The sequence below is a fragment of the Nycticebus coucang genome, chromosome 3, assembly GCF_027406575.1.
Source record: "Nycticebus coucang isolate mNycCou1 chromosome 3, mNycCou1.pri, whole genome shotgun sequence".
Classification (NCBI taxonomy): Eukaryota; Metazoa; Chordata; class Mammalia; order Primates; family Lorisidae; genus Nycticebus; species Nycticebus coucang.
Genome location: NC_069782.1, coordinates 115,187,870 through 115,210,777, shown reverse-complemented (window position 1 = coordinate 115,210,777; position 22,908 = coordinate 115,187,870). Strand labels below are relative to the sequence as shown.

Below are 22,908 nucleotides of genomic sequence, written 5' to 3'. Positions count from 1 at the left end.
TAATAGAAATTTCTTTGAGTTGGGCCTTGCAGGATGTGTGAGAGTTTTAGAAGACAAGTGGGTTGAAAGGCATTCTAGATTGAGGGACCATTGTGAGCAAGGACATGGGATAAAATAAGCTTTAAGCTGGACAGGAAGGAGCTTGAAGCAGAGAGGAGGCTAGGGAAGACCTGGGTAATGCTGTCCATGCTTGCTTATATAATTTGAACTCTGCCTTAGAAACTTCAGATATGTTCACCCATGTTTAGAATTCCATTCCCTTTTGGAATGAATGATATTTCACAGTAAATATTAACATATGCCACATTTTACTTATCCATTCATCCCTTGATGGACATTTGGGTTATTTCAACTTTTCATTTATTATAAACACTACTGCTGTAAGTATTAATTTACAAGTTTCTATTAGTGTTTCTGCTTTCAATTCTTCTGGATATACACCCAGAGGTGGAATTGTTAGATAATACAGAAATTCAATGTTTAATATTTTGAGGAACCACCAAATATTTTTACATGGTGGCTGTACCATTCTATGTTCCCACCAGCAATGCACAGAAGTCCCAATTTCTTCACATTCTAATCAATACTTTTTTTTTTTATTAGTAGTAGCCATCCTAATGGGTATGAAATGGCATATCATTGTGATTTTCATTTATTATCTTAATGTTTAGAGCAGTTGAGTGTCTTTTTATGTCTTTTGTGGCCAGATATATGTATATGTTCTTGGTGACAAATTGTTCCCAAAACTTACTTGCCTGACACTTGGTAATATTGTGAAGCTTTGCCTTGGCCTCAAAGCAATTTGAGTGTTAAGGTGTTTATCCTGGACTCACAACAAACCGGAACATTTATTTCTATGGTGGGAATATCTGTTGGACAAAGTGACTACATAATGTTTTTAAGAAAATTATACTTCATAATACCAAGGATAATTTTAAAAGTATAAGAAAATAGTTTGAAGGTAAGAGTCTTACATCTATAATGTACAAATAAAAGAGAATTGCAGGCTCATTTTGCTCATTAGAAGTCATTTGGGTTAGTGTGTATATATATTTACATGGTTCTCACCCCTAAAATGGCAGCTAGTTGCAAATATAGGGATGACTGTGCTTTTGAATGATATGAATGCAACATTCATTATTTCACTATTTTATTTCCATTCATATGTCTCAGCTAGTAAGTTGTGGAATAGAGTCAAATTGTCTCTCCCTGACATGTGCTGTCCGTTTCAGATCTTTAAGAGATTTCAAATCCATATGCCTCCTTAGCTTCATTATAATTATCACAATCCACTTACGTAGTTAATTACAAGAGCTAAAGGTAACTGATGCCTACCTCTGTCATCTCTCTGTCTCTCTGTGTCTCTATCTCCATCTCTTTTTTTATCATTCTTTTTTAAATTTATTTATTTTTATTGTTAACTCATAGCTGTGTACATTAGTGCAATCAAGGGGTACAATGTGCTGGTTTCATATACAATCTGAAATATTCTCATCAAACTGTTCAACGTAGCCTTCATGGCATTTTATTAGTAATTGTATGTAGACATTTGTATTCTGCCTTTAGTTAAGTTTCGCCTGTACCCATTCTAAGATGCACCGTAGGCATGGCCCCACCCTTTACCGTCCATCCACCCTAACCTCCCTCCTCCCTTCCCCTTCCTTGGCCCTTTCCTTATAGTCTTGTGCTATAGTTGGGTTATAGCCTTCATGTGAAAGCTATAATTTAGCTTCATAGTAGGGCTGAGTACATTGGATACTTTTTCTTCCATTCCTGAGATACTTTGCTAAGAAGAATATGTTCCAGCTCCATCCATGTAAATATGAAAGAGGTAAAGTCTCCATCTTTCTTTAAGGCTGCATGATATTCCATGGTATACATGTACCACAATTTGCCAGTCCATTCGTGGGTCGATGGGCACTTGGGCTTTTTCCATGACTTAGCAATTATGAATTGGGCTGCAATAAACATTCTGGTACAGAGGTCTTCGTTATATTGTGATTTTTGGTCTTCTGGGTATAAACCTGGTAAAGGAATTATAGGATAAATGGCAGGTCTATTTTTAGGTCTCTAAGTATTCTCCAAACATCTTTCCAGAAGGAACGTATTAGTGTGCATTCCTACCAGCAGTGTATAAGTATGCCCTTTTCTCCACATCCACGCCAACATTTCTGGTTTTGGGATTTTGTTATGTGGGCTACTCTTACTGGGGTTAGGTGATATCTCAAAGTAATTTTGATTTGCATTTCTCTGATGATTAAGGATAATGAGCTTTTTTTCATGTGCTTGTAGATTGTGTGTCTGTCTTCTTTAGAGAAGTTTCTCTTCAAGTCCCTTGCCCACCCTGAGATGGGATCACATGTTCTTTTCTTGCTAATATGTTTGAGGATATATGGACTCTGTGGATTCTGGTTATTAGACTTTTATCGGAGGTATAACCTGCAAATATTTTCTCCCATTCTGAGGGCTGTCTGCTTGCTTTACTTACTATGTTCTTGGCTGTGCAGAAGCTTTTTAGTTTGATCAGGTCCCAGTAGTGTATTTCTGATACTGCTTCAATTGCCTGGGGAGTCCTCCTCATAAAATATGCACCCAGGCCAATTCCTTCAAGAGTTTTCCATGCACTTTCTTCAAGTATTATTATAGTTTCATGTCTTAAGTTTAAATCTTTTATCCAGTGAGAGTCTATCTTAGTTAATGGTGAAAGGTGTGGGTTCAGTTTCAATCTTCTACAGGTTGCCAGCCAGTTCACCCAGCACCATTTGTTAAATATGGAATCTTTTCCCCACTGAATGTTTTTAATTGGCTTGTCAAAGATGAGATAACGGTAAGTAGGTGGATTCATCTCCTGGTTCTATATTCTGTTCCACACATCTACTTCACTGTTTTTGTGCCAAAACCATCCTGTTTTGATCACTATCAATTTATAGTACAGTCTCAGGTCTGGTAGCATGATTCCTCTGACTGTGTTTTTATTACTGAGTAATGTTTTGGCTATTCAAGGTTTTTTCTGATTCCATATAAAATGAAGTATTAATTTTTCAAGATCTTTAAAATATGGCAATGGGAATCGCATTAAAATTATATATTGCTTTGGGTAGTATAGACATTTTAACAATGTTGATTCTTCCCAGCCATGAGCATGGTATGTTTTTACATTTGTTAACATCTTTAGCTATTTCTTTTCTTAAAGTTTCATAGTTCTCTTTATAGAGATCATTCACATCTTTTATTAGGTATACTTCCAAATATTTCATCTTGTTTGGCACTACTGTGAAAGGAATAGAGTCCTTGACTGTTTTTTCAGCTTGGTTATTGTTGGTATATATGGGGCTATAGATTTATGGGTGTTGATTTTGTAGCCTGAGACATTGTTGTATTCCTTGATCACTTCCAAAAGGTTTGTAGTAGAATCCCTAGTGTTTTCCAGATATACAATGATATCATCTGCAAAGAGTGAAAGTTTGATCTCTTCTGACCCTATGTGGATACCCCTGATCGCCTTTTCTTCCCTAATCGCAATGGCTAAAACTTCCATTACAATGTTAAAGAGCAATGGAGACAATGGGCAACCTTGCCTGGTTCCTGATCTAAGTGGAAATGATTTCAGTTTACCTCCATTCAATACAATATTGGCTGTGGGTTTGCCATAGATGGCCTCTATTAGTTTAAGAAATGTCCCTTCTATACCAATTTTCTTAAGTGTTCTGATCCTGAAGGGATGCTGGATATTATCAAAATCTTTTTCTGCATCAATTGAAAGAATCATATGGTCCTTATTTTTTAGTTTGTTTATGTGCTGAATTACATTTATAGATTTACGTATATTGAACCAGCCTTGAACCCTGGGATAAATCCCACTTCGTTGTGCTGTATATTTTTGATGGGTTGTTGGGTTCTGTTTGTTAGGATTTATTGAGTATTTTAGCATCAATATTCATTAGTGATATTGGTCTATAATTTTCTTTTCTGGTTGGGTGTTTCCCTGGTTGGGGATTAAGGTGATGTTTGCTTTGTAGAATGTGTTGGGTAATATTCCTTCTTTTTCTATATTTTGGAAGAGGTTTAGTAATATAGGTACTCGTTCTTCTTTAAAGGTTTGGTAGAATTCTGACGTAAAGCCATCTGGTCCTGGGCTTTTCTTTTTAGGAAGATTTTGTATAGTTGATGCTATTTTAGAACTTGATATAGGCCTGTTCAACATTTCAACTTCATTCTGACTAAGTCTTGATAGGTGGTGTACTTCCAGGTATTGGTCAATTTCTTTCAGATTTTCATATTTCTGAGAGTAGAGTTTCTTGTAGAATTCGTTAAGGATTTCTTGAATTTCTGAGAGGTCTGTTGTTATTTAATCGTTACCATTTCTGATTGATGAAATTAGAGATTTCACTCTTTTTTTCCTGGTTAGATTGGCCAAAGGTTTATCTATTTTATTGATCTTTTCAAAAAACCAACTTTTTGATTTACCGATCTGTTGTATAATTCTTTTGTTTTCAATTTCATTTAATTCTGCTCTGATTTTGGTTATTTCTTTTCTTCTGCTGGGTTTGGGGTTGTAGTGTTCTTCCTTCTCCAGTTGCTTGAGATGGCCCAATAAGTTACTAACTTCCTCTCTTTCCATTTTCTTGAGGAAGGCTTGCAGTGCTATAACTTTCCCTCTTAGGGCTGCCTTGGCAATATCCCGGAGGTTCTGGTAATTCGCGTGTTGATTGTTGTTTTGTTTCAAAAATTTGCTGGTTTTCTTCTTGATCTTGTCTATAACCCATCTATCCTTCAGCATAAGGTTGTTTAGCTTCCATGTTTTTGTATGGGAATGCAGGTACCTGTTGTTACTGAGTTCAAATTTTATTCCATGATGGTCTGAGAAGATGCAAGGAATAATTTCTATTTTTTAAAATTTGCTGAGGTTATATTTGTGGCCTAGGATGTAGTCAATTTTGGAGTATGTTTTGTGGGCTGATGAGAAGAATGTGTATTCAGTTTTGTTGGGATGAAATGTTCTGTAGATGTCTGTTAAGGCCAGATGTTGAATGGTTACATTTAAATCTAAAATTTCTTGGCTTAGCTTTTTTTTGGAGGACCTATCCAGCACTGATAAAGGGGTTTTAAAATCTCCAACTACTATGGAACTGGAGGAAATAAAGTTGTTCATGTCTATTAGAGTTTCTCTTATAAATTGAGGTGTGTTCTGGTTGGGTGCGTAAATATTAATAATTGAAATTTCATCATATTGAGTATTATTTTTACCAAATAAGGAAGTGTCCATCCTTATCCTTCCTTATTTCGGTTGGTTTAAAGCCTATTGCGTCTGCCCATAGGATTGCAACACCTGTTTTTTTTTTTTTTTTTTTATTAAATCATAGCTGTGTACATTAATGCGATCACAACGCCTGCTTTTTTCTGCTTTCCATTTGCCTGAAGTAGAGATGACCATCCCTTCACCTTGAGTCTATATTTGTCTTTTAATGTAAGATGCTATTCTTGTATGCAGCAGATATCTGGCTTGAGTTTTTGTATCCAGTTAGCCAACCTGTGCCTCTTTAGAGGACAATTTAAACCATTCACATTAATTGAGAATATTGATAAGCCTTTTGAGAGTCCAGTGGACATTTTTAATCCTTTTGCGACTGTGGAAGTTGGAATTTGATCGAAATTTTCTGGGTGGGTTTACTTTTGTGGTGGAGGATTATGCTGGTCTTTATGGAAGATAGGCCTGAGAATATCCTGGAGAGCTGGTTTACTTATGGCAAATTTCTTCAACATGTGAATGTCATTGAAGCATTTAATTTCTCCATCATAAATGGAACTCAGTTTAGCTGGGTACAGGATCCTGGGTTGAAATTTATTTTGTTTTAGGAAATTAAAATTTGACGATCATCCTCTTCTAGCTTGAAAGGTTTCAGCAGAGAGATCTGCAGTTATTCTAATATTCTTGCCCTTGTAGATGGTGGTTTTTTTCCATCTGGCTGCTTTCAGAATTTTCTCCTTCATATTGACTTTAGTAAAATTGATTATGACATGTCTGGTGGATGTCTTATTTGGGTTGAGTCATGCTGGAGTTCTGAAACTGTCTGCCATCTGAATTTCAGAGTCTCTTGGCATGTCTGGAAAGTTCTCCTTCATAATCTCATGGAGAAGAGACTCTGTGCCTTGTGAAGCCACTTTCCACTTTGTTGCTTTTGGGGATCCCTATAAGACGAATCTTGGTTTTCTTCAAATTATCCCAGAGCTCTCTGAAAGAGTGATCTGTTTTTGCCCTACATTTCTCTTCCTCTTTGAGAGTTTGGGAGCGTTTGAAAGCTTTGTCTTCCATGTCAGAAATCCTTTCTTCTGCTTGCTCCATTCTGTTACTGAGGGATTCTACTGTGTTTTTCAGATCTTTGAGGGCTGCAAATTTCTTGTCTCAATGTGTCAAAATCTTTGGTCATTTGGTCTTTGAATGTGTTGAATTCTTAAGACATCTTTTGGGTTACTGCTTGGAATTCTAATTCGATCTTATTTGCTATCCAGATTCTGAATTCGATTTCTGACATCTCAGCTATTTGTTTGTGCATGGGATCTTGTGCTGTGTCTGCCCCATTGATCCTTGGGGGAGTTGATCTACTCTGATTATTCATATTGCCAGAGTTTTTCTGTTGATTTTGCCTCATGATTGTTTTTCACCATTGCCTCTGGGTGTCCTCAGAGTTGGGGAGGTGTCTCTCCAAGTTTATATCCCAGCAGGATCACTCTATTGTTGCTGGGTCTTTGTAGGGAGTGACCCTATGTAGTTCCTCTGGGGCTGCCCCAGCCAGGGAGTTCTGGTTCTCTATCTTCATCTCTATCTCTCTTTCTATCTCTATCTCTATCATCTCTCTCTCTCTACCTCTATCATCTCTCTCTCTCTCTCATATCTCTATGTCTATCTCTACCTCTACCTCTCCCTTGAGATGTATCCTACTCCTAACACAGTCTTTTTAAAATGAATCACAAGCTTTCAATCCTCCAGTGTCCCCTTCTCACTGACCTCACCTTCAAGTCCTAACTCCACAGCAAGATAAACAGGAACCTTTGCCCTGCAACCATTTCTGCTTTATCACTTCAGATACCCCTGACTGCCTCCTAAAATCTTAGCAACCTGGACCACTTTCAGGTTCCTCCAAGTTACTTTTCTTCTTTCTAAATGTGAGAAGATGCTTCTTTGTGGAAAGCATGGTAGTGGTGCTAGGATGACAGATAAAAATATCTAGAGGTATCCTTGGTATGCTTAGTTTGGGCACCTGCTAAGCTTAGTCTTAACCCTTTAGTTATTGAACTGTGGGTATCCTAGAGGATGCTAAGGTAAGGCCCAGGGGAACAGTCAGAGAACTCAGGGAAGTAGCTGTTTACTACATACAGTAGAACTTCTGTAAGTTGACTACCCAGAGGACTGTAACAAACTAGTCAACATACAGAGATGGTCAACATAAGGAACTAGGCCTACTCTACTGATATGTACATGTGCATGTCCAGTTTGTGAAAATGAGGTAAACTTAAGGAGGTGGTCAATGTAGGGAGGGGGTCAGATATAGAGTTTCTACTGTGTTTTGAAGTTTTTAACATGTGGCATGCCCCTATGGATACAGAGCTGCTAAATATCAGCCCTATCCTTATCACTCCCACCCCTCCTTCCCTGGATTATGCCATCCTCCAGAACTTGGCTTAGAAGAAGGATCTTTTTTTTTTTTTTTTTGGTTGGGGATTCCTTGAGGGTACAATAAGCCAGGTTACACTGATTGCAATTGTTAGGTAAAGTCCCTCTTGCAATCATGTCTTGCCCCCATAAAGTGTGACACACACCAAGGCCCCACCCTCCTCCCTCCTTCCCTCTTTCAGAAGAAGGATCTTAATCTTATAGATGCAATGGACCTACTTGTCAATGTGGCAAAGCATACAGACCCTTCTAAAAATAACATTTTAAAAAGTGTAAAATAAAATACCTAGGATAACAAAGGAAACAATTTATAGTGAAATACAGTGATAACATTTAATAATCAATTATGGTATAATAACTTATTTTTATAAGATCTAGGGGTGGATCTAGTAACTGCCATCATTTTAAAGTAGTGGTGAGTGTAAATTATATTTAAGATATCTATAACAAATGTAGGATGATATAAAAATAGCATGGTTTCTATTGGTGACAGACCACTACTGTGGTTTGTTGCTCAGATTTCTAAATGAAAGAAATGCAAAATTTCAGTTATAGGGTAGTAAAAATAAAGTTTTTTTTCCCCCCATTATATTCAAGAATCTCTTGAGTTCCATCCATGAGCACCTTGGGGCTCTATGACTGCCAGGTGTCTTAGTAGACAGACTATTGCAACAAATAAATATGCTCCTTAACTAACAATGGGGTTATATCCCACTGTGAGTTGAAATAATCATAAGCATTGATTAAGCACTTAAAAATGCTTTTAAAACATGTAACTCACCAAAGATCATAGTTTAGTCTACTCTACTTTAAGCATGCACAGAATACTTACAGTAGCATATTGTTGGGTAAAATTGTCTAACACAAAGCCAATTTTATAAGAAAGTATTGAATATGTCATGTAATTTGTTGAAAATTGTGCTAAAGTATGGTTTCTACTGAATCCATATTGCTTTCACATCATTGTAAATTTGAAAAACCATAAGTGGAACCACTGTGAATTAAAAACCATCTGTACTACAGACAGGTGGCTTAAACAACCAACACTGATTTCTTACATTTCTAGAGGCTAGAAGTCCAAAATTAGGGTACCAACATGGTCGAGTTTTTGGTGATGTCTGTCTTCCTGGTTAGTTCCTCCTGTGGTCTTCTCTTGATGTGTTCACACACAGTGAGAGAGCTCTTTCTCTTGTATATTCCTCTCTTTACAAGGGCACTAAATCCCATCATGTGGGCTGTACCCTCATGACCTCATTTAAACCTAATCATCTCCCAAAGGATTCACCCTCTAATATTGTAACATTGGGGCTTAGGGCTTCAGTATTTGAATTTTGACAAACATTCCATCCATAACACTAGGTGTAGATCCCTGGCTTAGATAATTCTCTTCCTTCTAAGCCTTTGCTGGGAGCTCTTCCCACTCCACCCCACAGAAAGTACGCATTGCCTTTTCTGTGTATTCACAGTGTCAGGAACTTACCCATGGTAACACTTATCTCTTGATTTGTTTTTCTTCTATGATAGACTGGGAACCAGCAAGTATTTTCTGTAAGGGGCCAGATAGGAAATATTTTAGGCTTTGTGGTCCATATGGTCTCTGTTGCATTTGCTCAGTTCAATATGTAAATTAGTAGATATGGCTGTGTTCCAGTAAGACATTTATGGACACTGAAATTTGTTTCATATAATTCTCATGTAGCATGAAATATACTTCTTTGAAAAATTTTTAACCATTTAAAAATACGAACCCCATTTTTAGTTCACAGACTGTACAAAAAAAGACCAGAAGCCAGATTTGACAGGAGCAATAGTTCATCCACTTCTGTACTCGATCACTAGTTTTCTTGCAGGCAGGCACTGTAAATTTGTTTTCTATCCTTTACATCTAGTCCTGATGTCTGCCATATTGGTGTAAAATAAATATGGGCTGAATAAATATTTGAGTCTATAAGTGCTTTATAATCACATATGCTTTCTCAATATTCTTCCAGAATTTGAACTGAACAGCAGATGAATTCCCCAGTAGGAGAATTTAAGCCAAATCAAGATGTGCGGTCTCAGAGTCTAGCATAATTTATAGCTCCTTCCTCTAAATCTTGGTGTCCTCTAATGAAGGCCACCTGTTTCCTATGTTGAAGGTTTTCCCAGCATACTTGTACAATTACAGATACCAGAGTAATGGAAGTTTATGTGCTTTCCAGTAAGTGGAATGCACCTCACCCCAACAAATGATACCTGTATATGTTTCAGCAAAGAACTTTAGATAAATAGTTGCACAAAAAGGAAAATCCCTTCCCATTATTATCTCTGCTTTATGTCCTTCAGAATTAAATGTTCACCAACAGTAATCATCATGCAAATCATGGAAATTTTAGTTATGATGTGCTTATTCTCTATAGCGATTAATATACCAGCTAAGATCAAAGGTAAATGAAGACATTTTTAAAAAATGGTCTCTTTAAGTTGCAGAAGCAACAGAGCTGTACGCAGCAGGCTGTTTAAGAAGAAAGATGTTAATCACAATTCTAATATAACCATGTTTTTGATAATAAGGCAAGGTGATTATTATTAGTCATGCTTGCCCACCTGTAAAATACTGACTTGAGTAATGTGTTTGTTGGCCAAGGCTAAATATGAAAAAGGTTTTGGCATCTTGCCCAAGGCCATGAACAGACCTGCAATTTCATCAAGCCATGTTCATCATGCAAAAATATCTGAAAGGCAAATTCCAGATAGAGACAATAGCCCATATTAAAAGGAAACAAAAAGTAAAATGAAATTATTGAATTTTTCAACACATGGATAATGAAATCTGATCAATTCAGTTTAGGTATTTTAGTGTAACATCAGAGATCACCTACGCTTACATTCTTTTTTTTTTTTTTTGGCAGGTGAGCTTCATGCATATAAATTACATTAATCGACAAATACTCCTAACACTTACCAAAGGAAAAGCTAATTCCTAATGGAAAGGGAGATAATAAGAAATTAGACAGGGGACTTTTCTCTGAAAGAACTTACAGATTTATATAAGGGAACACAACATAGACCTATGAAAGATAAATAACCATGTTGGTACCATGAGCTAAACCCCAGTGAAGAATACCAGATAGACAAAACCAGATAGAAAAAACTGTAGCAATTCATAGGACAGAGAGGATGTTCATCCATGGGGAACCAGGGACAGAGCCTGGGCTTGATGTATATGCTACAGAATTAGACTGCTGCAGATAGCTTGATCACAGTACACACACACGCTCATGCATCAACACATACACATGTGCATGCAGGCACAGACTTCCAAACCTTTGTGCTCTCATTCCCATTGCTGCCATATTCACTAAGACTCTCCTTACTTGATTCCTGAGTGTGGCCTCTGCTTGGTGCTCTTTGCTCCTTGTCTGAAACTGCTCACACAACCTCTTACCGTATTTCCTCACACAGAGCTTTCATTGTATTACTGCTCTGCCCTGCAGTCATAAATTGTTACTTGGCAGCACCATTGCTGGTCTGTATTCTGTTGGCTGAGGTATCTCCTAATCCAATTTGTGCCCTTTCGAGATAGATCTTTCTCAGCTATCATAATGGTCTTTTCTCTTGGTTTAATAGCCTACAATGGAAATTTTACATACTGCTTCTGGGAGGGTAGTCTTTCTGCAGGGCAAAGCCTTAAAATGTATGTATGCTTTCCTTCATGGAGACATTCTACTTCTACTCATTACTTTAAGATGCATTTTAAAAAATATATTTATATGTATATATCAAAATATGTATTGTATATGAGTGGTAAAAGCTATTTTTATTGCTGTGATTTTTAAAATAACAAAACTGGTTGGTGCATCCTAATTTGTCCTCAAGTGGGAGGTGTAGCTCTATACAGCAAAATATCTAAAAATCATTAAGAGTGATTATGAATATGGAAATACTTATTCTCTTCTATTTTTCATAAGCATTTAAAAATGTTTTGATGTACCCATGGTGTATCCTTTTGATACATTTTGGTTCTTTGCTTTGCTTTGTCTTTTAAAGGACTTGAACAGCTTTCTGTTAAGGCTTCTGCATCAACTTACTCCCAAACTGTGCAGTGACCCTACAGAAATCACAGCCGTTTTAGGCTATTCCCCGACTAGCCTCCTGAGCTCACTGTCAGCTCTGCTCTTGTTTATGTACGTCCCTTACCCAGTTATAATTTGTCCACCTCTCTTTTTAGCTCAATTCCTCCTATTTTTAAGCTCCTACTTGCAGTTTCATCTGTCAGGAATATTGTCCTGATTTCTCCACTTCTTCATGACTGTATCATCCAGTCTTACAGGTTTTTTTAAGTGAATTAAAGGATGTCCCAAAGGTTGCCCCTAAAGTTGCCAGATATAGGGAAAATGTAACTAAATATTCCTGTATTTATAAAATGTTCATTACAAAATTTTACAAAATATTTACAAAACATTTACAAAATATCATCTACATGTTAGCCACCCGTTTGTAAAACTACTCTCCTCCCTCACTCCCAGTTGCATCCACTGGGTTTGGTCTGAGAACTGTGAAGAACAGAGACTTGCTTGTTTCCATCTTTTTATGTTTAGCTCAGTTAACTACATCTTGGCCTTATCAATGGTCCTTCTTAAACCCCCACTCTTTCTCTACCCACCCCCCGTAAGTATGATATATGAATTGGCTTTCATTAGTTTTTGTGCTAACTTAAAATATTTTCTGTTAAAAAAATTTAAAGACACATATAAAAGTACAGAGAATAATAAAATAAACCCCTCACATACCCATCATGCCAAAACAATTACCAAGGTTCTTTACTGTGTTCATATCTTAAAATCTAAGTTTATCTTGATCTATTATTCAATAACCTCTGCCTTTTTCTAAAACTTTAAAACTTGTCCATAGTGATATGCTTAATAGATCAAATGGTGACATCCTGTGGTACTCTGTTTTGACATTTAATTGTGCATTGTCAAAGACAGTGGTATAAAAGAGTAGAGATTAAAATTCGACAAACCTATCTAAGAAAACTTCCACACAATTTTGAACACAGATCACGATATGTAAAACAAAATTTGTGTGGAAATCATTGTGCAATTATTATTTCTATAATACAAAATGTCCTCCAAACATGAAACTGATTTTTTTTACCTCTACTTTTTATCATTAAAATATGGTCATATGAGTTATTAACACCGTTTTAGGTAATTATCAGGGTATTAATTGTGGACACTTTTTCTTTTCATGCTATTTTCTTCATGTATAGCCTTGAATTACTAAATACTTTTGACATGCTTGGATATCACCATGTCCTAAGGGACACAGAACGACAGGAACCTTTCTAGGAGATAATAATACTAGTACGGAAAATTATAAACTACATTTTACCTGTAAGCATACATGACTTTTTAGTAAAATAGGACAGCATTGTGATATTAGCTCAAAATGTGTGTAAAAGGTTGATCGTTCTCCTATCTCTCTTGAACAACTCCTCTCTTTTGCAGGACGTTGTTCACTGTTGAAATTCTCTAATTAATTTTTCTCTATTTGGTTTCTTTTTCTCCAGCTCTTGTAAATGTGAAACTCTGGGCCATCGACCGACAATGTTTTCAGACAATAATGATGAGGACAGGACTCATCAAGCACACGGAATACATGGAATTTTTAAAAAGGTAGGATGTTTTCTTTTCTCTTTTTGAGAGCATTAATTTATTTTCTTTTCAGTCCTATTATCAGAAATGCAGAGTGGTGAAGATTTTTTGCTTTATGTCAGTCTTAGCAGCCTACACTTTTGTAGCCATGCAAGAATGTGGACAGGATCTTTTATTTTTCTGGTGTCAATTTTCATGATAGATGGCGAAGTCAGAACTTCAGAATTTTATCACCTGTTTTTAGCTATTCAATGTGCTTTTGTACAGGATGCATCTCAGGAAAAAAAAATGAGCATTTTTTTGAGCCAAAAAGGATATTGAGTTCATCGCTAAGTATTGATTGGTTAATATATTTATGTTACCTCTTCTACATAGACCCCCACTCTAAGACTGAGTCATCTCTTGTGTGAATTTCCCTATGAAAGGTCAGATGACTAAGAAGGAAAAGTTCCAAGAAAAAGCTTATTATCCTTTGATCCTCAGTTTAATTTCCCAAATTAAATTCATTTTATGTTGTAGTTCTGAAATATCACAACCCTTTTTCCCTTTATATTATATATTACCATAATAACTCAATATAGGGTGGAAATTGGGAAAAAAGAGCTAGCATTTCATGTCTTAGAAATATACTGATACTCACGGAAATGAATTTATTTCTCTCTAAGTGTATTTTAAAGGAAATATTTTTTTCTTGAAAAGAATATTGACAATTCTGATGACTTTTTAATAAGTAACTTTGTATCTTTTTAAAACAAACAGAACCATTATTAAATATTGGTGCATAGATTATGTGAGCTAAAGAAAGTATATAACTAAATAGGATTTCATTTTTGAGAGCTACAATGTTATACATTTTGACTTCATATTTTAATTTTTGGTGAATGTTACATTGGAGCTAAAACGTCAAATTTACATTTTGTTTTAGTGATGCATCTTTACAATTATTTGTTGGATTTTCTTAAGGTGCAATTTTAATATTTTTTTACTTGGATACTTCTTGTGGCTGATTTGTTTTGTATCTACTTTATCTTTTATTCATTTTTCATTTCCACACAAAATCTTTTATATTCCTGCTAAATGGACAATAGGTGTTAAATAGTAATAAATTAGTGTTATTCTGCCAGCAGGGTGTTGGTATTTTTTTTTTTTAATGTCACTGGGTGAAACATTTAGAAGAGGGAGACGTATAACTTGCTATTTGAAATTTAGCAAATTTATAAAGAAATTACACTACTTGGGTGTCAGATATAAAGGGGAGTATATAGGTATGCATGTCTTGATATATATGTGTGTATAGGTGTGTGTGTGTACACATGTGTAGGATAAGAGACGGAGACGGAGAGAATGAGGATTCATTTTAATCCTTTACTTTAAAAGTATAAGAGTTATTGGTTTTTTCCGATGCAGCTCTGATAAAGCTTCCAATCAATGAAATTTGTGTCACATATGTGGGTGACCGTGAAAGTTTAGAGACAGACTGCATCACAGTCCTTTATTTCACTTCCAAGAAACACAGTTGACAGAGTCCTTTCTGATTCACTCATGCAAGTTTCAACTTGCTTGGCATATCGGTGTTGCTGGGAGGGCTTCATTTATTTCTGTCATGAAAATTTTACATTTCTTGATTTTTGTGCATCTCAAAACTGTCATAATGACCCACATATCTAAGCGTGGTGCTTATGATGTTGATTTTAGCTTCTGTAAGTTTGTTTTTGCAAGGAAATGGACCGAGCGCCAATGCTATCTGGACTGACTGCAGCAGCACTCTTGGGGAGATGGAGATGTCTCACTCTGTGGGTGTGCATGTATGTGTTTTAATCAACTCGACTGTACTTTTTTGGGAGGTAGATTATACTCAGAGCTGCCTTAGTTTTCATTATTAGTTCTAACAATTAAAACCTTAAACAATAAAACTGACTCTCCAGAATGAGTGAACATTTTAGGCTGGTCAGCTTAGAACAGGCAGAGTTTAACTGGCTGCATAAAAAAAGAGGTGGGTGCTGATTTTGATGTCACTTTCCATCTGGCCACTCCATAAAACACCCAGCTCACATAATTTGTAAATGTGTGACTAGGCTGGAGTCTAGAGAGGTGACAGGATGACCATCATTGCCTGAGGCCAGCTTTAATCTTCCTTAATTATAACTGTGACCAACCGGTTCTTTCTCTACAACCCTTCCCTGGTTCACTGTTCCAGTTGAATTATTTACAGCTTCATTAGATGGATATTCAAAATTCCCCTATAGCCAAAGACAGCCAGCTTTTTTAGCCCGGATTCCTCTTACTCTATACGAACCAAACGAACTTCATGTGCTTTCCCACACCGCACTGCCTCCTTGCCTTTTATCCCCATCATCCATGTTCAAATCCTCTTCATTTTTAGATCCATCTAAAAGCTGGCTCTCCCACAGATACTGACCTCATCTCTTCCGGAAGTAACCATTCCCTCCTCTGCAGCTTCACCTCTGTCACATGTTTGTCTACTTTGTTTCATTATAATCTGACCACTACACTGACTTCTACTTCTAGACTATACACTTTTCAGGATTAGGGTTATCTCTTAAGCATCATAGTACGCATTTCAATACTAAACTTACTGCCTCATAGATAGGAAGTTTATGGGACAGCAGGTACAGAACAATGGAATAATTTTCAGGGACCATTGCAAAATGGAAATGCAGGACCTGTTTTTGCAAAAGTGATGAAAAATTTCAAGATGCTGGCAGCACAGCATTAAAACAAGCACAGGGAACTTCTAAGTGCAGGCCGTCTGCTTCTGCACAAGTCACCCACCCAGGAAGCTGGGTAGGGGCAGAGAAAGAAGGGGATTCCTTTCCTCTCTACCCTAACGGTCATGGCCAATACCCCTATAACAAAAGACAGGTTAACAAGAGAAAAGCATGACAGATGTGTTTATAATCAAAACTTGGAGCTTTCAGAATGAAGACCTAAAGATGCAGGGACACTATGCTTTACTATGCATTATTATGCTTAGGTTTAATGAAGAATGGACATCTGGAGAGGAGAAGTGTGATTGGACAAAAAAGGGGCAATCTAGTAGAATGAATGGGGAAACTTAGGCCTGTTTGTTCAGATTTTTGGCCTCTCTGTTGTAGCATTTCTTCCTCCCCAGTATGGGTAAGACCCTTTGGAATAAGGGTTGGGTTTTTTTGTTTGTTTGTTTTGTTTTGTTTCTTTGTGGTCAGCTGTTACACAGAAAGGTGGGGGAAGGTTAGAATGATATTTTTAGGCTTATGGCTTGCTTTGCAGAAAAAAGGTTCTTGTTTCTATGACCTTCCTTGGGGAAGAGGGATTCTAGTTTCTTGCTTCAGGGAAGAATAAGAGGCCAGAGATGGGCGGGCAGGAAAAGGTCAAAGGAGCTACTTCTGAGCCTTCACCTTGGGATATCATTTTCTGAGCCCCAGTAGCTAAAGGATATCTATTTTTTCTTCACATTCCAGATTAACTTTTATTTTATTTTATTTTACTTTATTTTAATAAATCATAGCTGTGTACATTAATGCAATCATGGGGTACCACGCACTGTTTTTTTACACAATTTGACATATTTTCATCACACTGGTTAACATAGCCTTCCTGGCTTTTTCTTAGTTATTGTGTTAAAATATTTATATTCTACATTTAGTAAGTTTCACATGTTAACTATACTTGGTACCACTTATTTTACAAGGTCACTAAGAGGTGGCATAATATCCCCCAAGGGAAATAATGGTACATATTTTCAAAAACTCAGTAGACTTTTTAATTATAACTTCAGAGACATTTTTATCTCCCTGCTTACTATTGACTTTTAGAAACTTTGCTTATTGTTCTTTTACATCATGTCCAACTTTAAAGTTTTATACAGTGAAGTAGGTCTCCTTTTTCCTTATGATTTTATGTCCAGAAAGACTTACTGGCTTTAACATTATAAAATGTAAACTTAATACTTTATGTTCTCTATAGCAAACTGTGAAGTGTGAAGAGGGAGGGAGAGGGTGTTTTTTCTTTACGTGATTGTTAAAACCTTCATCTGGTTTTACCGCTACAGATATCCTATACTGTATATTTTGTGAAGATGTTAAAAGGGTAGAGCAGTTGTGACACAATTAGAAAAATTAAAACTCTCACAACTGTTAAGGCAAATCATCAAAATTATTCTCAGGGGGAGTCTCTGTTGTACCTCCGTCTCATGCCTTCCTGATTGAGGAAATTCAGGAGTAGGGACAGGCTAAAAGAAGAGTGACCCTCTGTCATTGTTCATCCTCCTTGTCTCTCTTCTTCCTCATTTTCCTAAATACACACATCAATTTACAGAGTGAGAAAAGGGGACACACTGTGCATGTCAATGCACTGCTAATAGGCAAGGATTTTTCTGTACCGTCGAAATTGGGTTTTATTTTTATTCCCGTGTATTTACCCATTTGAACTACCAGGCGGTCATATGATTTGTCTCCCTGTTTGCTATTAGATGGGAGATTCTGGCTCTTTAATCCCATCTAGTTATTTCTCTTTGGGGCCTGTATTTCGTATTCCCTGATGTAAACACAGATGTTCCTTTGTACGCATGGAAAAAAAAAAAAAAGAAATCCCAGGGGCAGTGCTACTAAGCATGCCATGATTGCTGTAGGTTCAACCATGATTTTGCCATTTGCCAGCATTTTCCATCATCTTTGGCCACTGAAAAATGCTGTTGTTTTTAAGGTGGATTCTGGAAAATTAGCCAAATAACTGCTGGAGTTAATTTGTGTTGCTTTTCTCTGAGCACATCCTCTATTGCCGCTCTTGGCGCAGGCAGCTGTACCCAAAGGAGCATTAGGATGTAGCTGTGTGCCTGCGGGATGTGCTTAGAGGAACTGGGTTTTCTATTGTCTCTAAAATATGATGATGATGACAATAATGATAATGGTGCTTTACTGACAAGTGAGAGACACGGTAAAAACTTTTTAGAACTTAAAAGCTCCTCTATGGATCCTCTTGACTCCTCAGGACACCTTTTCTTTACCCACCGGACAATCTTTTGATGAGGCACATGTGCTCATGTCACCTCTCCCTGCATAACCCCTTTCTATAACTTCCTATCAGTCCGAGGAGAAAGGCCTCCCTGAGTCTTTGCCATTATCTTCAAGGCCCTGCCTGCTCTGGGTACTGCTGGTCTCCAGACCATCTCCTTCTCCATCTTCTCCATCCTCATTCTTCCTTTCTTTGTCCCAACCCTAGGACAGTCTTCCATCTCCTCATGTGCTCCCTGGCACCTCCCAGTGGAGATGAGCCTGAAAGACTCTTCCCCCTTTGAATGGATATATTTCCCAGAGTAAGCTAGGACAGGACCCATCAAATATACCTGCTGTGTCAGACAGTGGAATCTGATATCTCTCCAAACAATTATAAATGTCAGATTGCTCTTCCTCGAAATGAATAGGACAGAAATCATTAATATTATTAGCCACCAAGTTTTATATTATAATTTCAATAAAAAGCATTGTAAAGTTCAGAGACTTGGAAGGTTTTTGGCGACTATTTGATTCCTATCTGACTCTAGCTGTTAAGGAACTTGGAGGTGTTTAATTTTAAAACTATTGATTATATGGTTTGGCCTTTTTTAGCCAGAGGGGTAGATCTTTTCTTGGAAGAAGCCATTCTCTGTAAAATTTAAGGAGGTCTATTCTGAACCAAATTTAAGGAGGTCTATTCTGAACCAAATTTGAGGACCCCTGACCTCGAGCCACACCCAAGAAGCCTTGAACAAGTAGACTGGATGGGTGAGGTTGCAGTTTGGTTTTAGACATTTCAGGGAGACAGGGAAGTGGAAAACACACTAGTTTGGCACCCAAAGGTGGGGTAACTGGAGGCTGAAGCTTATAGGTAATGGGTGGATTTAGAGATTCCATAACTGATAATTGGCTGAAAGAGTTAGGCTTTGTCTAAAAGATCAAGAGTCAGTGAAAAGGAATGCTTAAGATAAAGGGCCTGTTAATTAGAGACTAAGCACTGGACAGACTCAAGTGGTTTGTTATCTATATTGAGGACCTGCAGAGGTCTTGCAGAGCCTTAGGCCTGTTAGTGAGTCACAAAGAACATCTCTAAAAAGGGGAGGAGGCATGAGGGACCTATCTGATTTCCTTTCTCACGGCTAGGAGCTCAGTTTTAGTGATCCTCTTTTCTCTCAGTTTTAGTGATCCTCTTTTTTCTTGGTCCAGAGAGATCAAGACTGATTTCAGTCAGTCCAGTGAGGGCAAGACTGATTATAATCAGTCGTAGCACTCTGTGAGGCCCAGGCAGGTGAATGGCCTGAGCTCATGGGTTTGAGACCAGCTTGAGCAAGAGCCAGACCCCATTTCTAAAAATAGCCAGATGTTGTGGTGGGCACCTATAGTCCCACCTACTCAGAAGGCTGAGGCAACAGAATCGCTTGAGCCCAAGATTTTGAGGTTGCCGTGAGCTATGACGCCATGGCACTCTACTGAGGTCAACAAAGTGAAAGTCTGTCTCCAAAAAAAAAAAGGTTTGATTTTAGTTCATACCTGGTTGCTGGGAGGTAATTTATAACCAAATTCCAAAGCTAATGACCCGCTATCAGGGACTCAGCAGTGTCCACATACAAGGGATCAAGAGGATGAATGGGTCTTCGGTGAATTATAGAACTAGTAATGGCGGTTCTTCTTCCATAGCTTCCTTCTTTCTTTTTTTTTTTTTATTGTTGGGGATTCATTGAGGGTACAATAAGCCAGGTTACACTGATTGCAATTGTTAGGCAAAGTCCCTCTTGCAATCATGTCTTGCCCCCATAAAGTGTGACACACACCAAGGCCCCACCCCCCTCCCTCCTTCCCTCTTTCTGCTTCCCCCCCATAACCTTGACTGTCATTAATTGTCCTCATATCAAAATTGAGTACATAGGATTCATGCTTCTCCATTCTTGTGATGCTTTACTATTTACAGGTTAATACAAAGGATGTAAAGTCTCCATTTTTTTTAATGGCTGAATAGTATTCCATGGTATACATATACCACAGCTTGTTAATCCATTCCTGGGTTGGTGGGCATTTAGGCTGTTTCCACATTTTGGCGATTGTAAATTGAGCTGCAATAAACAGTCTAGTACAAGTGTCCTTATGATAAAAGGATTTTTTTCCTTCTGGGTAGATGCCCAGTAATGGGATTGCAGGATCAAATGGGAGGTCTAGCTTGAGTGCTTTGAGGTTTCTCCATACTTCCTTCCAGAAAGGTTGTACTAGCTTGCAGTCCCACCAGCAGTGTAAAAGTGTTCCCTTCTCTCCACATCCACGCCAGCATCTGCAGTTTTGAGATTTTGTGATGTGGGCCATTCTCACTGGGGTTAGATGGTATCTCAGGGTGGTTTTCATTTGCATTTCTCTAATAGATAGGGATGATGAACATTTTTTCATATGTTTGTTAGCCATTCGTCTGTCGTCTTTAGAGAAAGTTCTATTCATGTCTCTTGCCCATTGATATAAGGGATTGTTGGCTTTTTTCATGTGGATTAATTTGAGTTCTCTATAGATCCTAGTTATCAAGCTTTTGTCTGATTGAAAATATGCAAATATCCTTTCCCATTGTGTAGGTTGTCTCTTTGCTTTGGTTGTTGTCTCCTTGGCTGTACAGAAGCTTTTCAGTTTAATGAAGTCCCATTTGTTTATTTTTGTTGTTGTTGCAATTGCCATGGCAGTCTTCTTCATGAAGTCTTCCCCCAGGCCAATATCTTCCAGTGTTTTTCCTATGCTTTCTTTGAGGATTTTTATTGTTTCATGCCTTAAATTTAAGTCCTTTATCCATCTTGAATCAATTTTTGTGAGTAGGGAAAGGTGTGGGTCCAGTTTCAGTCTTTTACATGTGGATATCTAGTTCTCCCAACACCATTTATTAAAAAAAAAAAAAAAAAAAAAAAAAACCCTGCTAGATTTTGGTGCTGTGTAAAGTTTCTTTATTCTTTACTTCTGTCACTACAGAGGGAGCCCTATGTGCATTTTGTTTTTTCCCCTTATTCTCTAAAACAATAATGCTAGTATAGATATCCAACATATAATTAAATATTCTACTTACATATGCATATTAAAAAAGTATTTTCACCCCTCCCCAAAGAAAAGTATGACCTTGGTATGGAAACTTCACATTATCATTGGATATCAAAATGGCCTTGACTATGAGGATAATTTCAGTTTGGGACTGACTCTTAACTTCTGCCAGAGTCCATATTAACTCAAAGCTTCCTGAAACTTCTCTTTAGTTGCTCTACATTTTTCTCATTTGGTAGTTTCTGCCACACCCTCCACTGTCAGAGGCCTACATAACGATGCATCTTTACCTCTGGGGTCCAATAGATCAACAAGGATTTAATTATTTTAGATTTAGAAAAATCTACGATGTGATGCAGTTTAATTTCTCTATACATTTTATAGCTGAAACAACTGAGTCAACAAGAGGCCAGAACACGTGCACAACTAGTAATAAAACAGCTTCGACTAAAACTCAGGTTCCTGAATTCCTAGTCTAAGCATTCTGTCATACCTGGATGTAGGTTCACAGTTTGTTTTCTGATTGAAGCTCCCCACTATAATAAACTAAAATGAGGTGGTTTGGTAATACTTTTTTTCCTCTCCACAAAAACAACCTATTTATATTATTAACTTAATGTTATATACACACTTTAATATACTTTATATGTCTTCACTTTTAGCCTTTTCAAAATGAAATTTCTAAACCCCTTACAAGTTTTTTTCTTTTCTAATCCAATTTGAAAACCGAGGATTTCATTTTTTTTCAATGACTCAATCCAACAGACCACTTTGTTTTTAATATTTTTATTTTTATTTTACTACCTATTTGTGAAGGTATAGCCAGGGAGAGATTTAAGGGTTCACTGAGTTGAATATAAAGTTGTAAAGCATGAAAAAGATTATTCATTCTACTGATGAGAGAACTGAGCCTAGATCAATTATAGGAGTTATCCAGTTTCACCCAGAGAATGGGTAGTATACTGATCCAGCTCCCTGCTCCTAAGCAAGTCTGAAATTCAGCTATCCTAGAATGTCAACTGTCTTTTGTTCAAAATCTTCAAAGTAAAATTTCACAATGCCTGTAGAATAGTCTTTAAGGATCCTGCAGAAGTTGTCATATCCTCCATGGAAAAAAAGTAACTGCACATAGCTGCATTTGTAAAACATGTTTGAAATAATAAATGATAAATGTTGGGCTAGGAAATTTACACTTTTAACAAGGTCTCAGCTGATGCTCTTGCTACTTTTCTGAGGACTGTTTTTGAAGAACCACTGATCAAGGACCTAAGATTAAAGTAGAGAATATATTTTTAGTATTTTAAGTATTTGTCTTATTGATATGAAGTATGTCTGGGTTTAAATCTCATCTATACCCATAATAGGGTCTCACCATTTATAGATATATTATCTTAGGCAAGATTCTTTGAACTTAGGCTAGTAATCAACAATGAAAAACCCTCCTACCATGAAGGACCCATGATTAGGAATAAACAAAGTAATAGATAGATTCATAAACATTCATTGTGGGTGGTCCAAGCAATGTTCAAATACTTTAGATGTATTAACGTATTCAACCCTC

At 37.1% G+C, this 22,908-nt stretch overlaps 1 protein-coding gene across 2 annotated transcripts in view; it reads left to right on the top strand.

Annotated features, from left to right (window-relative positions):
• Positions 1-22,908, top strand: part of PRKG1 (protein kinase cGMP-dependent 1) — a 1,327,126-nt gene that overhangs the window by 826,195 nt on the left and 478,023 nt on the right. For both annotated transcript variants that reach the window (XM_053583838.1, XM_053583837.1), the window contains exon 4: positions 13,227-13,332. In XM_053583838.1, the coding sequence (XP_053439813.1) occupies positions 13,227-13,332 (106 nt within the window). The remainder of the gene's footprint in view (positions 1-13,226; positions 13,333-22,908) is intronic.